The sequence below is a fragment of the Papio anubis genome, chromosome 2 (assembly GCF_008728515.1).
Source record: "Papio anubis isolate 15944 chromosome 2, Panubis1.0, whole genome shotgun sequence".
Lineage (NCBI taxonomy): Eukaryota > Metazoa > Chordata > Mammalia > Primates > Cercopithecidae > Papio > Papio anubis.
Genome location: NC_044977.1, coordinates 76,966,566 through 76,982,941, shown reverse-complemented (window position 1 = coordinate 76,982,941; position 16,376 = coordinate 76,966,566). Strand labels below are relative to the sequence as shown.

Genomic DNA, 16,376 nt, shown 5'->3' with positions numbered 1-16,376 from the left:
TTTTGATGTACTCCAGCACCTAAGCACTGCCTGCCCACAGGAAGGATGCTCTATAAAGGCTCGAAGGAATGAAAGATTCAACAAATAGTTATTTTTTATTTTTAGGTATTTATCATTATTATTATTATTTTCCTGTTTGGAAGTCATCAGAACTCACACAGACGTCCCATGTAAGGTGTGGGTGTCTTCCTCCTACCTGGAAACCCCTTCTTCAGGTGGACAGCTGTCTTGCTGACCGTGCCAAGCCCGCTTTCCCAAACCAACAGACCTAAAGTTTCCCCGGAGCCAGAGGGCACCGGGCGCACGGCTGAGCCTGCACCAATGCCTGTGGGCCCTGCCTCGCCCACCTCCTCGCCCTCCCCTCTGTAGCGCGGCTGGCCAATGACAGCCTTCTCCTGGCTGCATGGGTTTCCCCCTCCCCTGTTGTCTCTACCCTGCCCCAGCTCTTCCCTGCCCACCCCTCGCTGACTCGCCTCGCCTCGCCTCCCCGACGCTCTGGGTTCCCGGAGCGCAGAGCCCAGCGTTAGCGAGTGGGCTCCCCGAGGCCCCCTGCCCTCGCCGGGCTGCTCCAAGGTGTCGCTCCTCTGGCTGCTTCCGAAGGGGCTTCTGGCCCTGAGGACGGTGGTGCCAAGCGAACTTCCTTTTTAAAAAGAACTGGTGGATGAGAAGAGCGAGCGAGGGCGAGCTATGGACCCTGTGAGTCAGGTGAGACAGAACTGGGCAGGGCGGCTGGCTGGGAGCGGGGCGGGGGGTCGGGGGGTGCCGCGGCTTGGGAGAGGCACCCCCAGCCCCTTCCTCACGCTTTGCTTTCTCTCTCTCGCCTCGTTCCCCCAAAGCTGGCCTCTGCGGGCACCTTCCGGGTGCTGAAGGAGCCCCTTGCCTTCCTGCGAGCCCTGGAATTGGTGAGTAGCAGTGTGTGCGTACAGGGAGGGGCGCCAGGCAGCGAGCCATCAGGTGAGGAGAGGTCGCATGGGGTGCTCCCTGCTCCGTTCTGCTCCAAGCCGGAGATTCAACCCTCAAGCCGGAGATTTCTATCCTGCCCCCTCCTAAGGTGCCGTTCCAAGGTGGTGGGGACAAGATTGAGGCACTCTGCTTGGAGGCGGGAGCGTGGACGCATTTTTGCAGGCGCTTAGACAAGTGTCGTCTCACCTCACCGCTTGCAGACGAGCAGGGACTGTGGAAAGAAACCTCCCCCTTGGGAGATGGGGGAGGGGGACGCTTGGAGGAGCTGCCGCTGGGCTCTGGCCCCTCACCTGGACCTTCGCGGGGATGAGGGGATGGGTGGAGAGACCCATAGCTGAGCGGAGGAGCCGGGAAGACTTGGCCAAGCTCAGAAAGTTGGTCAGAACTGGGACAGCTCCTCGGCGGGACTGGGATGCTGGAAGCGCGTGTTCAATTGCTCCGCGGGAGCTCCAGGGAGGGAAAGATGCTGCGAAGCTGTTACAGACTGTTATAGACGGCGGCGGGTAGAGAGCAGAACTCCTTTCTTCCCTACTATAGTTTCTTTTCTCTGGCCACTCCCTTAGGGCTTTTCTGATTACACCCAGAAGAGCCCACCAGCCTGTTTGCCATGGCTTTCTTCAGCGACTGGGCTTCAGGAAGTTGTATTCCACTTCTGTGAAACCACCCTGACGCTCCTATTGCAATTTGTGTATGGGCAGAGGAGTGAGGCACAGCAACGGTTACCCACAGGGCCACAGAGCCATGTCAGTGTTGTTGGCTGGATGATGGTTATTCAGAGTGAAATCTGCAGGTCACACGTTTCGTCTTGCTAGGAGCTCCAAAAGGCAAGCAAACCTATCTGAATAGAAAGTTCAAAGCCTGTCATGTAGCATTAATCACAGGCCCTAACACTGACTAGCTGGGAAATTATGTAAGAGCCTGTTCTGTGTTCCCAGATCTTAGCTCTAAGGGCTTGTATCTGGCAGTGGCTACATAACTGTGATGATTGTTTACAAGGATGATCTACAAGATAATTACATTTACCTTGTTTGTAGACTTGAATGAAAATGCATGCGTATATCAATTTTACATACAACAAGACAGCTTTTGGAAGGCTTGAATTACTGGTTCAGAGCTGGCTATTCTCAAACTGTTTGCCTTACAGTCAAGTTAGATAAGCAATCCTCACAGTTCTGGAAACTTTCAGTTTGCTTTCTCAGAATTCTGCCCACATTCATTCATTCAGTCATTCAATAAATATTTCCTGTGAAGTAGTGGCTTTTAGGGAAGAAAATAATAGCTTCATTGTCAAGTTATTATCTCTCAAAACCCAGTGCAAAGACCTGACATCATTTTCTGACATAATCTCTTATTGTCTCACACTCTCACTTATCTGAAATACTAGTTTGTGTTCACTCCAATACTGTGGCAACATGATTTTGTGCCATTGCTCCTCACACAGTCTCTACTGGCATATAAAAAGTGTTTGTTACCTGGATGAACTTGTTCAAATTACAGATTTCTGGACACCAAATCAAAATATTGGGAAGATGGGTACCCATGAATCTGCATTTTAAATGAGCTCCATGTATAACTCTTATCCACATCATAATTGGCGAACCACCACTCTAAGCTATACCAGATCCCTCCAAAACTCAAAAGCCTCTTTTACCTCAGTGCCCTGGCTATTTCTATTCACACTGTATGGAATGTCCTCACCTTCCAAGCCTAAAAAAAAAGTTTGTCTTTTACCTCAACTAAATGTTACCTCCTCAGTGAAGCCTTTTCTCCTCTTTCCTCTATCCCAAACTGAATGATTCACCTCATTCTTTGAACTTCCACTAGATTTTTATTCATTCATAAGAATTTATCACACTGCAAAATACTGTTTTATAGTTCCCCCCTCCTGAGGAGGTGTGTGTGTGTGTGTGCAGGAGATGTGTATGAGAGAGAAAGAGTGAAATAGAATAAAGGTTTCTAAGGTACTACATTTAAATTATTTGCAGTCCTTCCCCTCTATCTTTTAGGATTCTAAGGCTCCAAGGAGGAAGTGCTTTTTGCTTGTACCTCAGTAATTAGACTCTCATTTGTGGAAGAGAACATGAATAATGGACAAAGCAAATTTTAAAAGTCAGATAAGTTAGTTGGTTGCTCTACGTTTTAAAAGAGCTGAGCCAGAGACATGAGGAGAGAGAGAGTACTAGTTGCTGAAAAAGCTAGTAGTGAACAGAGAGAAAGAACGTACATTCTGTGTGCACAGAATGGCTTGAGGGGTCACTCTGAGGTACCTTTTTCTGTGGGAGATATTGACAATGAGAGGAAATATGATTTCTTATAGATGGCAGAACATTTCTTCTGTTTGTCTCTGTTTCCCTCACTGGTTCCTTTCATAGTGCTTGGTTAAACTGCAAGTAATCAGCAAAAATTGTAAACCGGTAATGACGGAGCACTTAAAATATCCCAGTTTATCCTGTTTCTGTGAAAGTTTTACAAAGCAATAGACAGCAGCTTTAAACTTGACAGTGTATTTAAGCTGCAATTTCCCCATGCTGTAGAAATAAACATGCATGTAAAGATATATGTGTCTTAGTTTTGGGGGTTGCTGTAACAAAACACCATAAACCGGTTAGCTTATACATGCTGTAGAAATAAACATGCATGTAAAGATATATGTGTCTTAGTTTTGGGGGTTGCTATAACAAAACACCATAAACTGGATAGCTTATACACAACAGAAATTTATTTCTTGTAGTTCTGAATACTGGAAAGTCTAAGATCAAGGTGCCATCAGATTCATTGTTTAGTGAGGGCCTACTTTCTGGTTCACAGATGGAGCCTTCTTGCTGTATCTTCTCATAGCAGAAGGGAAGAACTCTGATCTCATCTGTCCCTTGTAAGAACACTAATCCCATTCACGAGGGCTCCACATTTATGAGCTAATCATCTCCCAAAGACCCCACCTCCTAAGACCATCACTTTGGGAACTATATTTCAACATGTGAACTTGGGGGGAGGCATAAACATTCAGATAATAGCAATATTCTCAAGAATATTTATTGCAACATCATTTGTAGTGAAAAGAACTGGAAATTACTAGTAAGTCTATTATAAGAAAATAATTAAAGTACGATTCATCATGTTATGAAATATTATATTGCCATTAAAAAGAATGAATTAGCCAGGTGCGGTGGCTCATGCCTATAATCTCAGCTCTTTGGGAGGCTGAGATGGGAGGATTGCTTGAGCCCAGGAGTTCAAGACCAGCTTAGTCAACATAGGGAAACTGTGCAATTCTAGAACATATTAATTAAAATATGCGTTAACATATATTGCATTTCTAATTCTACTATTTAGTGCAACAGAAGACATTTCTTTTGACAGGAATATCAGCTTAGTCAGCAGATATTTGATTCTTCAGTGTTTGATTTTTTTCATTAGTTGAAGTGACTTTTAGTTTTGTTAAAATTATAACCAAACTATTTTCACATCATCCTGTAAGTTAAGTGATATCAAACATAAAAGACATGTTCTCATGTTTATTTTTCTGACTAAATGTCTGATGCATATCATTTTTCTATAAGCAATCATTGCTTTTAAAATCAGAAGACTATATTATTCTAATGAACGTACTGGATCTAAATGGGTATGAGATTCTATATCAAAAAGATATGCTATGTGTTATTTGACGGAAACTGCAAACAAATTCTGTAAAACTGTTAGTATCAAAAAGAATAGGAATACATTTTTCTTGTCCACATTATGATCAAATAAATATAATGTGAGATTGTAAAAAAGGAAAAGAAATTTAAAACATTAGGCACTGTGGTGCATGCCTATAGTCCCAGCTACTTTTGAAACTGAGGTGGGAGGATCGCTTGAGCCCATGAGGTCAAGGCTACAGTGAACTGTGGTCACTTCACTGCACGTCATCCTGGACGACAAAGTGAGACATTGTCTCAAAAAAAAAAAAATGAATTCAATTAATATGCATTGACTTGCAGGTAAATATACCACTGCATTTGATAAAATTCTTAAGTGAGAAAACGTAAGTTTTATTATTTGTATTTGATAAAATTGCTAAATGGAAAAACCAATATTTTTCCTTTTAATAACATATAGATAATTTATTCAATCATATTTCAAATAATATATAGAGTCCCATATTTGCACAAATAAAAAGTACAGTTTTGTATGTGAGTGCGCATGTGTGTAATTTGTATGAACACAGAGGGAAGTGTAGATATAAAGCACTGAACTGTTAAAATTGATTTTTTCAGAAGGGTGTAATTTGAGATGCAGTAGGTAGAGAATGGGAGAGGCTGATGGTAAACTGTGGTATTCAGGAAGAATTGTGGGCATATCACCTGTCTGCAGTTGTGCACACACACCAGAAATTCTTTAAAATTGGTCATATTTTACATTATTTTCTATGGATTACCCACATGAACTGGTATTACCTTTAAAGTCATCTTCTACTTTTGGATTTTACAGCCTGGGGAAAAAATCCACTTTATTTACGTGTTCTTTCCTTAGGAAGGGTTCACGGATACACTAGATTTAAAGTCTTAATAACACATAAAAGTCAAACCTTGAGGGGAAAGCTTTAGCCACTTTCAAAGACTTGCAGGCAAAACTCCCATATCCTTAATCTCTACTTAAACGAGGTCAGGGTACTTTTCACTATCTTTTAGGTCAAAACGGAAAAGTTGGGACATAGCCCTGACTCTGGTGGTCTTTTTCATTTATTCCCTGATGATAAAATAGGTCCAGAAAATCTCTTAAGCCATCATTTGGAAATGACAAAATATATATTAAACTTACCCCATTTTCAGACTACTCTGAAAAACTAAGTTGGTATAGTCTTTCCACAGATAATTCTTTTTTTTTTTTTTTTTTTTTTTTGAGATGGAGTCTGGCTCTGTCGCCCAGGCTGGAGTGGAGTGGTGCGATCTCGGCTCACTGCAAGCTCCGCCTCCTGGGTTCACGCCATTCTCCTGCCTCAGCCTCCCGAGTAGCTGGGACTACAGGCGCCCGCCACCACGCCCGGCCAATTTTTTGTATTTTTAGTAGAGACGGTTTCACCGTGTTAGCCAGGATGGTCTCGATCTCCTGACCTCGGGATCCGCCCACCTTGGCCTCCCAAAGTGCTGGGATTACAGGCGTGAGCCACCGCGCCCGGCCCACAGGTAATTCTTATTTTGCTACTTCAGTATTTTGCCAGTTGACCTTTGGTCTCCTTTTTCCCTTTCCTTTTAAAAAATTATGTTAGTACATTCTTTCTTTACTATATACAGTGCACTGAATTTGTACCTGTGGATTTATGTAAAATGAAAAGTGGAGGAATCCACACATCCATATTGTTTAGGACCACATTGGTGCAGACTTAAGGTCATCAAAAGGACTGAAACTCGTCAAAACAATATTTGTGTGGCTTGCATAGTTCTCCAACACAATGCTGCAGCCCTAGATTCTGTGCCTATGGAATAAACTGCTGACTCAATTTGCCTAATTCTTCTAATCATTATTTTTGACACTTATCCCTAATTTTGCAATACCATTTCTGTTGTAACCCTGGGTTTCACATCAACGTTCGCCCTTTCCAGTCTACCTCCCTGCCTAACCAAGGAGGCTAGTGAATCCAAGGATGCAGCATATCTGATATGTGAGGTATAGGTCTACTTGATTTAAATGGAGACGCTAGCTTTTATATAGTCATCATTCCTGAATTTAATTCTAAGCCATGTTTTTCAAGTAAATATCATACTGCTTTCTTAATATTAATAACATTTATAATTTATGCTATGGATAACAACAAAGTGAAATGTGTCGTCATAACATATAATAAATACAATTTTATAATAGCCACCGTTTTAAACTCATAATGAGAGAAGTAATAATAGCTACCTTCGTCATGCATGCAGGCATCATATGGGGGACTACATTACTGTGTTTTTCTTACATCATTGTGTTGAAGCTGTGTAACTTTAACATTCCCGTTCCACCAGGAGGCTCAAAGATGTTAACCAACTCATCAGGGACAAAAATTGTAGGAAATGGCAAAGTCAAGATTTGAGCAGCCTCACTCCCAACTTCATTCTCTTAAATGCTACATTCTTCTGCTTCTTCCAATGTGGCAAGCACTTGCCGTATCTTACCCCTGATCCTCAAAGAAGCTTTAAGAAACAGATGTTATCCTATTTTACAGTGTTTATCTCAGTCATCAACTTATATATTTGAGGTCTTTTCTGAAAATGCCAAGGAACATTTGTATTTAGAGATGAATTCAACAGACATCAATTGTCTTTTATATTTGGCTTTATTTTCTGTTAGTTATTAACTAACCAAGGTAGAGTAGATTCCAATTAAAAACCAGTACTTTTCATTTTAAATATGTAGAAAAAGACTTTGATTATAAAGCCAATAATTTAATCTCATTTTTATCTTCTTTTTCTCTTTTGTTAAAAAAAAAATGTGTGCATAAGTCAGAGAACTCATTTTCTTCTTATGTATAAACAAGACAGGGAATTCTTACATAAAAGTTATTTAAACTGTGAGCAGCAATCCACCATTGACGGTTTGATGTAATTTAAAGCTATATTAATGTGGGTTTAATTACAACCTTCTAGCCTCTCAATAGGTGACAAAAATCATGGGCAATTGGAGTACGAATCAATAAGTGCACAACAAACAAGCAGCTCCCCAGTGTGCTGATGGATTCATCTCTTAATGCTTTCCTGAGTATATTAAGACAATTGGTATTTGGCCTCACAAGTACAGAAAAAAAGAGAAAAGGGTTAGGAATGCTTTTTGTGGATTTGAATTCAGATTTTATTTTTTACTAGCTTCGTTACCTTGGGCAAGTTAAATATACTAGGCTTCATTTTCCTCATCTATAAGACAGGGCTAATAATAGTTCCTACTTCAAAGTGTTGCTATCATGATTAAATGATCTATCCAAGTAAGGTGCCTTGCATAGTACCTACACTGTGATAAGTGCTCAGTAAATGATTATGAAGGTGATGATGATAATGATGCTAGCCGTTATGACGGTAATAAAAAGGGAGAAAGTAGAAATTCATCAAAGGAGAATTTAGGACATTGCAGATAACTTTTTGCAAGTTAAAGTCTTGGCAAAACTCTGAGGTAGAAATTTGAATTCGAACTTGCTCATACCTCTTTTTAGCCCCTCTATCTCTATCCTTCACTGTGGAGGGCCCTCATACTGGCAAGACTATTTTTACCATAGCATGAATGTCTCTTCAGGCACTTGCTCCTTGGAATATTCACATTTCAAAGAAAATTCCAGCGAGGTCAGTGTTGAACCTAAAGGAGAAAGTCTAATGGAAGAATTGCAAGCACTTGGCCTTCAGGGGTTTATCCTTGAGGTGTGGAGAGATACTTTTCCTGGTCTTTCTCAAATAACAATCCATAGACAATTTCCTACATTTGAAAGAGACACAGTGGACCCAACTGAATTCTGCAGGATGTAGCTAAGGGTCCTTATAGGGTCAGATAAAGGCACTTACTAACCACATTGTAATGCGCAGGTGCTCCAGGCCCTTGGGAGTTCCCCCATAGAAACATGGAGAAAACCCTAGAGTTATGCTGAAGTAGAAACACGATCCTTAGTTCTCTGTTCCCCAGAGTACCCACATCTCTCACTGACTGAGGTATGGGGACAGAAGAAAAACAGTCATGTGCTAGTAGAAGATAAGGAGAAAATCTCTAAGGAGTATGTGCACAGAACCATGGTCTTCCTTTGAGTCTTCATCTTCTGTGGGGATGTATTTGACTTTTGTTGTATTTGTTATTATTCCTGTTCAATGTATTAGCTTAGGCTCCTTTAAAGACCTCAGTTTCCTAACCTGAAAACTGGGGACAATATCTCCTGCCTATAGTGTAGAAAATTTTAAGTGAGATCAAGCACGAAAAAGTGTTTAGCAAACTATTAAGTATCCTTCTAAAGTAAATGATAATTGTGACCATGATGATGGTGATGATAAAGAAATACCTTCTTCCAACCTAAATGACTCTGGGCAGCATAATATAGTTACTGGATAGAGCACAGGGTGAGATGTGAGGTGTAAGAACTTGATCTCTGTTCCCTGAGGTACTAAGTCTTTCCAACCACTTACCACACTCTATCTTCCATGCCAGTCTCTTTGGTCTCTTTGAAGCCTACAAGAAAGAATTATGCTGCCAGTTGAATGTAGTGAATCATCCAAACTTTACTGGGGAAAGTTCCTTAGGGTAGGGGAATGTGGTCCATCCTCACCCTTTTAACTCTCATACCAAGAGACAATTTTCTTGCTCTGTACACATTTCACATTTCTTGATGTTTTGGGGGCCTGATGATGGTTTCTTGCTGTTCTCATGAACTTTCGTGCATGCCACTTCCACTGCCCAGAATGCTCCCTCTCCTTTTTGCTCAATGCTTTTTAGTTGATGAATTCCTCTTCTCCCTTCAGTGTCAATGTGGATATCACTGTCTAAGGAGGTCTTCCTAGATAAGGTCAGCCTTCTGATGGCTCCCAGACCACACTTTTTAATGACTTTTCATTCTAGCTACTCAACCAGAGTAAATGCAATGTGAGAGCAGGGATCTTGTTTGTCCTGCTCATCAGCATTTTATGTTTCTAACACAGTGCTTAACACACAGTAAGACCAACTTCAGGGACATTCTCGAACTCCACCAAAACATCTAGGCAGTAGGTGCTTAGTAAGTATTGGTTAAGAAAATGAGAGAAGGAGGAGGGAAGGAAGGGAACAAAGAATAAGTAAATGAATTGTTGGTAACACATTGGATAAGATGTAAATTCCCCTTAATCATCTTCATTATGAAGTGGAATTGTGAAGCTTTCCCTGGAAACAATTGTTTAGCTTGGTTATGGAGGAGAGTAAGTCCCATAGGCACTACTGTCAAGGAAACAGGGCTATTATAGGGATACCCACTGCATGAAAATGGTGGAGAACTTTTATAGAAATAAAAGTTCAAGGACTGAAACAGGCTCAGGTCTCATATTTTGGATTCAAGTCAATGAGCAGCAAGAATGCCTTAGCAAAGGTGCCACTATTATTATGTCTTTGTCACTATCCTCCCTGCCCTCTCTCTGTGTTCCCTTTCTGTTTCCCATTTATTCTCTTCATTATTCTTAGCTAATGTCCTAATAGAAAGAATATGATTGGCTCAACTAACAAAAAAATTGTTTCAGTTCGGACATAACTGTCAACCCCAGGCAATATCACAAGTCAATAGCCAGTCTACAAATTGGTTGCCATAGGTCAAATGCCCACTGCTATCCTGTCACTTATGGCCTGAATAAAAAGGGTCATGATATTCAAAACATTGCCTTTTGCCTGTTCTTTCAGCTGAAGCAGTGATCGTGATGATCCTTTAAGTCGTAACAGGACAGACCCAGTGAGAAGTGTACATGTCTGGTTTAAAAGTAAATGATTTTTAAACCAGTACTTCTTTTATTGAAGTAGCACTGGTAATTTTCTCAAGATGTTATACCTTCGAGATGTTGGCATCAGTATTCTTGGAATGCTCTCTGATTAGGGGATAGGTGAGTGGATCCACACTGGTAATATTATACAAAGAGGTACACCTTTGGCTCTTCAGCACATGGGCCTCCACTAGCTTGTGCGATCTTATCCATTTGTTGAAAACCTCTTTTTAAAGAAATGATTAGGTTTTGCCTAAGACGATTTGTGAATAAAAATGTAAATCCTCAAACCCACATATACTTCATTTTTATTCACATGTTTGTTGGTAAATTCAGCTCTGGCCCTTGATGTTAGAAGACTACATTAATTATTACATTCATTTCTTATGTGTATGTGTTTACTAATGTAGCAGAAAACTACTCCCGGAAGAGTCACTGGATTGCCTTGTGTGGTAGGTGCTGTTTCTTTGAGGTGGGGGGAAGGAGGAATTTGTTGATGAGCAAATACCACTGGAAAAATGTAGAAGGCAGTGTGGAGGTTGAAAAAGCATGAATTTTGGGGTCAGTTTGATGCCGAAATTTTTGCTCTTCTTTTCAGCCATGGAACACGGAGCAGATTGCATAATTATGCTCACCCTCAGGTCCACAACTATCAAATGAGGACCATAACAGTCATGTCTTTTTGGTGTTATGATGGTTAAGTAAGATAATATTAGTAAAACCTCCAGCAGTGTCTGGTCTATACCAAGATTCTTTAACTGTAACTGAGGAAGAGGTTGTTGAAGTTGATGATGTATCTACAAACACAATTAAGCATTCCTACACTTTCTAGCACTGGAATAAACTTAAAGGGTTTCACTATATCATTGTTATAATGTTTTTGGTTCTCATTATTTCTCCATTGGAAGAATGTTGATTGTGAGATGTCTTAGTCTGCTTTGTGTTGCTGTAGAGGAATACATGAGGCTGAATAATTTACAAAGAAACTGGGTTTATTTGGTTCATGGCTCTGCAGGCTGTACAAGAAAGCTGGTGTCACTATCCACTTCTGGTGAAGGCCTCAGGCTGCTTCCACTCATGGCAGAAGGTAGAGAGGGGCTGGTGTGTGCAGAGATCACATGGTGAGAAAGGAAGCAAAAGGTGGGGAGAAGGTGCCCATTTCTTTTTAATAGCCAGCTCTCACAGGAACTAATAGAGAATTCACTCACCCACCCCTCCCCTAGGGAGGGCATTAATCTATTCTGGAGGGTTCTGTTCCCAGGACTCAAACACCTCCTATTGGGCCCCACCTCAAAAATTGGGGATCAAATTTCAACTTGAGATTTGGAGGATACAAACATCCAAACTATAGCATGAGATGATCATAAAGTAAACAAAATAATGTTTAAAATAATATGTAGAGACAAGTGCTTTATTATCGGCTATGCACATGTTTTTCATATATCATGTTACTTTACAAAAGACTAATAAAAAACTCCTTTTTGCATATGAGAAAATTAAGGCCTGGAGAGATCCCACTACTTGCCTAAAGTCATACAGCTAGTATGTAAGAGAGCCAGGATTTGAACCCAGGCAATTGGATGCCAGACTCCATGCTCTTAACCATTTTTCTGCATTATCTTCCATTAATAGTAATCACTCATTACTCCCAGGTCTTGGAGCTAAATGATTTCCCACTGAAAACAGCAGGGACGATATACATGATTTCTTCTTAAAGTCATGTCTTCTAATTCTTAACTCAGTTCCCTTTATGCTATCTCATGCTACCAACAGACAAAGCAAAGCTTAAATGCCCTCATGACTAAGGACATTCATACCTTCTCAGTGATCTTTTTATTTCTCGAAAACATTCCCACTCCTTGAGGAAATTTTACTGACCTTGTGTATCTTTTTTTTTTTTTTTTTAACAATCTTTATTCACTGATCCATTGTAGAAAAAACTCAAATTCAGAAATATGTTGTTGAAACATGCAGATACAAAGAAAAGTATCTGTAGAATTCAGGAAGGATATGGATATTTAGTAAGATTATGAACACTTAAATTCCTTTTGGATGTCTGGTAAATTATTCAAGTCAGGCAGCTTCCATCATGGATGATGGAAAAGTAAATGAACTTTGTCCATTGTGTGTGTGTGTGAGTCGTCATTCTTTGGATCTGTTATTTGGAAGCATTTGTGTGCTTTAACAGGAAGTTCTCACACATCCATCTGGTCTACTCTGAGATTTTCTGGCTGGCCTTTTATGCACTGGCTTCACCTTACACCTGATGGACAGTTGGCACACTTTTCAGGATCTTTCCAGTTGAGACTTCAGAAGATTGGAGAGTTAGATTGGCAGGGAGATATTAGAAAATTACTGAGCACAAACCCATGATCTGAGTGAAGAATAGAGATCCTGAGAGACATTTCAATGCGAAAAGGGGGTAGCTGGATGAATAGAGATTATGATTGTGATTCAGAATGCACTGGATTTGAAGCCATGCAAGCTAAGTCTCATCCACAAACTTTGTGTATGTCCATGGGCAGGTCAACATCATTGAACCTCAAGTTGCTCAGGGATTTTACCTACATCAAAGGTGTTTTTTAATGATACAAATAAATTAATGGCTGAGAAACCTTGGGTAAATGTCTTTATCTTTCTGTCTCTCAATTTCTTGAACTATACAATGGGAATAAACAACTGTAACACAGAGCTGTGAAATCAAATGAGCTTAAATGTTTGAAAGTTCCCCTCCACTTTATTGGAGAGGGCTCAATACAGGTTGACTGTCCTCAAACCCAGAAAATTAAAGCTCAGATATCTGGGAAATCTTTCCCATATGAGAAATATCTGATGGGCTACCTTTAATGTCCATCTACAGCTGGAGGTTTGTGAGGATGGGGGAGAGGCATGTTTTCTGTGTCATAATCATCAACTAGAGTTTAGGTAAGAACTTTTGTTGTCAGATTCACAGATTCTATTTATGAAGCAGTTCAAAGCATGATTATTATGTGATCAGAATTCACCCAGAAGATGAATTTGAAATTTATTTTTAAAGACATGTGCTTCATTGGTGAAAAAAAAAAAAAGAATGCATGTGAAACTGATAGTGGCATTACACTCCAGCTATTCTGTGGGAAAAGGCTATGTTTACCAGCAACTGTAGGTAAATTTAATGTGTAAATATTGTAGTTTCTCTCTCTCTCTCTCTCTCATGCGTATACAAACACATGTTGCTTAATGACAGGAATAGGTTAAGAGAAAAATGTGTCATTAGGTGATTTCATCATCGTGCATACATCATAGAGTGTGCTTACACAAACCTAAGTGGGATAGCCTACTACACACCTAGGCTACATGTACATCCTATTGCTCCTAGGCTAAAAACCTGTACAACATGTGATTGTACTGAATACTGTAGGCAGCTGTAACACAATGGTATTCATGTATCTAAACATCTAAACATAGAAAGAGTACAGTAAAAATTTAGTATTATAATCTTATGGGTCCATCATCATATATGTGGTTGGTCATTGACCAAAACATCATTATACAAAGCATGATTTTAAATTGCTAGTGCTTTAAAATTTTTTAATTGACACATAATAGTTGTACATATTTTGGGGATATAATGTGATATTTCAACACATGTATACAGTGTGTAATGCTCAGATCATGGTAATTAGCATATCCATCACCTCAAACATTTGTCATTCTTTTGTGTTGGGAACATTCAAAATCTGGTCCAGCTATTTGAAAATACACAATAAATTGTCATTTACTATAGTCATCCTGTAGTGCTAGCTTTTAAAAAAGTGCCTGCTTTTATTCACTATAGTCTCATTTAGTAACAGAAAAAATACTTGAATTTGACTGTCGGCTGCATTAGTTACAAGCTATGTGACCTTGGACACATTACTTAACCTGTTTGGGCCTTTCATATTTATAAGAGTAGAAATATGATAACCAGCAGGCATAATTATTGTGTTCATTAAATAACATTTGCAAAGATTAGTGGCACATAGGAAATATTTAAGACAAGCTATTTTCCTTCTTTTCCTCCAAATATCCTTTTACTGCAAAAGTTTGGAAAGAAAGCATTGGAAAATTCACAAGAGTCTTCTGCTTCACTAGATGTTATCTCTTAAACGTGCACCTGCACACACACATGCACACACACGCATATGCACACATATGTTCTTTGTACGGAAGGTCATAAAGAGCAGTTCTGGCTAACTGGAATGACTTTGAGTAGGACAGTAAAATTAGTCAGGTGTGGTTGGCAAGGAAAGAATGATTAGACCGGAGTGTCAAGTTCTAGATCAGCATCCCAGACACACTATAGCCTCAGGCTGCCTGTAGGCTTTGGCAAGGGGATCATGAATTTGTGAAGCTGTTTTCTGAAGGGAATAACATAATTGTTTATTTTAGAGAAAAAAGAAGGCCCCCCAATAGTAGAAATTCACTATAATGGCTATACATTAATGAGTTCTTGCTACATGCCAGGCTGTACCACGTTTGTGCCACCTGCATTATATACTTTCATTCAGATCTTGTAATGAGTCAAGTGATCTTGACTCAAGTCACACAGGTGGTAAGTGACCAAGGCAGGGTTTCAAACCATATCTGTCTGACTTCTTGACTCTCCCATGTCTGCTTTGCTGCCAAACATAATGAGAATATTTGTCTTTGGGGTGGAGGGTTTTTTCGGACATGCTATGTAGAACCATTTTATGCACAAGTGAAATGTTTATTAACAATCTCAAAATAAGCAAAAATTAGTAAATTAAAATTACCCAGTGTTCCTCCACTGAGAGATAACCTTAATATTTTGAAATTTACTTTTAGATATCTTTTATGTTCATGGACGTTTTTGTCTACAAAAATGATGCATTAGTTTGCTAGGGCAAACCACATAATGTATTAATTTGCTGCAGACTTACAAAGTAAGTAGCTTAAACAACACAAATGTATTATCTCACAGTTCTGGACACTAGAAGTCTGAGATTAAAGTGCCAGCAAGGTTGGTTCCTTTTGAGGGTCCTGAGGGAGAATTTGTTTCATGCCTCTCTGTAGCTTCTGGAGGTTTGCTGGCAATATTTGGTGTTCCTTGGCTAATAGAACTATTGTCCTGATTTCTGCTTTCTTCTTCACATGGTTATACTGTGTGTGTGTGTGTGTGTGTGTGTGTGTCTGTGCCTGAAGTTTCCCTTTTTCTATGACACCTGTCATATTGAACTAGGGGCCCACTCTACTCTAATATGACCTCATCTTAACCAATCATATCTGCAATGGCCCTCTTTCACAGTAAGGCCACCAGTGAGGACTTCAACATATGAATCTTGGGAGTACCCAATTCAGCCCATAACAAATGGGTTCCTAGAAGAGGCACTGTTTTGTCGCCTGCTTTATTCTCCTTAATATATTGTGAATTGTTTTTCTATGCCACTAGATAAAATACTTTTTCCCATAATTTTAATGCCTATATATGACTACACTGCATGCCTCTCCTGGAGATTATTTAACTAGTTCCTAACTTAGGTAGTTTTCAAATGTATATTATATTGTTTTCAAAACCTGCAAGGAATTCCTCTTTAAAGATAAATAATTACTATACCTTTATTGTTATTAAGTTAGATGTAGAATTGCTGGCTCAGAAGATTATGCATTTTTAATATATTTAGAAGAATTACCAAATTACCCTCCAATGAGGTGTTATCAGTTGGATATCACCAGTTAAATGTTTTTACAATTTGATAGTTGAAGTGAAATGTTGATTGACTTTGTACTCTAATTTTGCAATGAGATTGTACATTTTTGGATAAAATTATTTATATTCTTATTTTTATTTGGAAATATTTTAATGAACAGAACGGATTCATAAAGCAATAGCCAAGACTGCCAAACTCACGATGCTGTTCACGTCGACTTTTCTATAAGCTGTTGCCTTAATCTTTCCAGGTCATTGTACTACTCCACCGTTTGGAAATTATTTAGATTGTCGTTCTC

The 16,376-nt window shown here is 39.6% G+C and overlaps 1 protein-coding gene across 1 annotated transcript in view; it reads left to right on the top strand.

Annotated features, from left to right (window-relative positions):
- Positions 1-276: 276 nt before the first annotated feature.
- Positions 277-16,376, top strand: part of SYNPR (synaptoporin) — a 328,630-nt gene continuing 312,530 nt past the window's right edge. The window contains exons 1-2 of the mRNA XM_017955335.2: positions 277-705; positions 837-902. Coding sequence (XP_017810824.1) covers positions 688-705; positions 837-902 — 84 coding nt within the window. The 5' untranslated portion in view covers positions 277-687. The remainder of the gene's footprint in view (positions 706-836; positions 903-16,376) is intronic.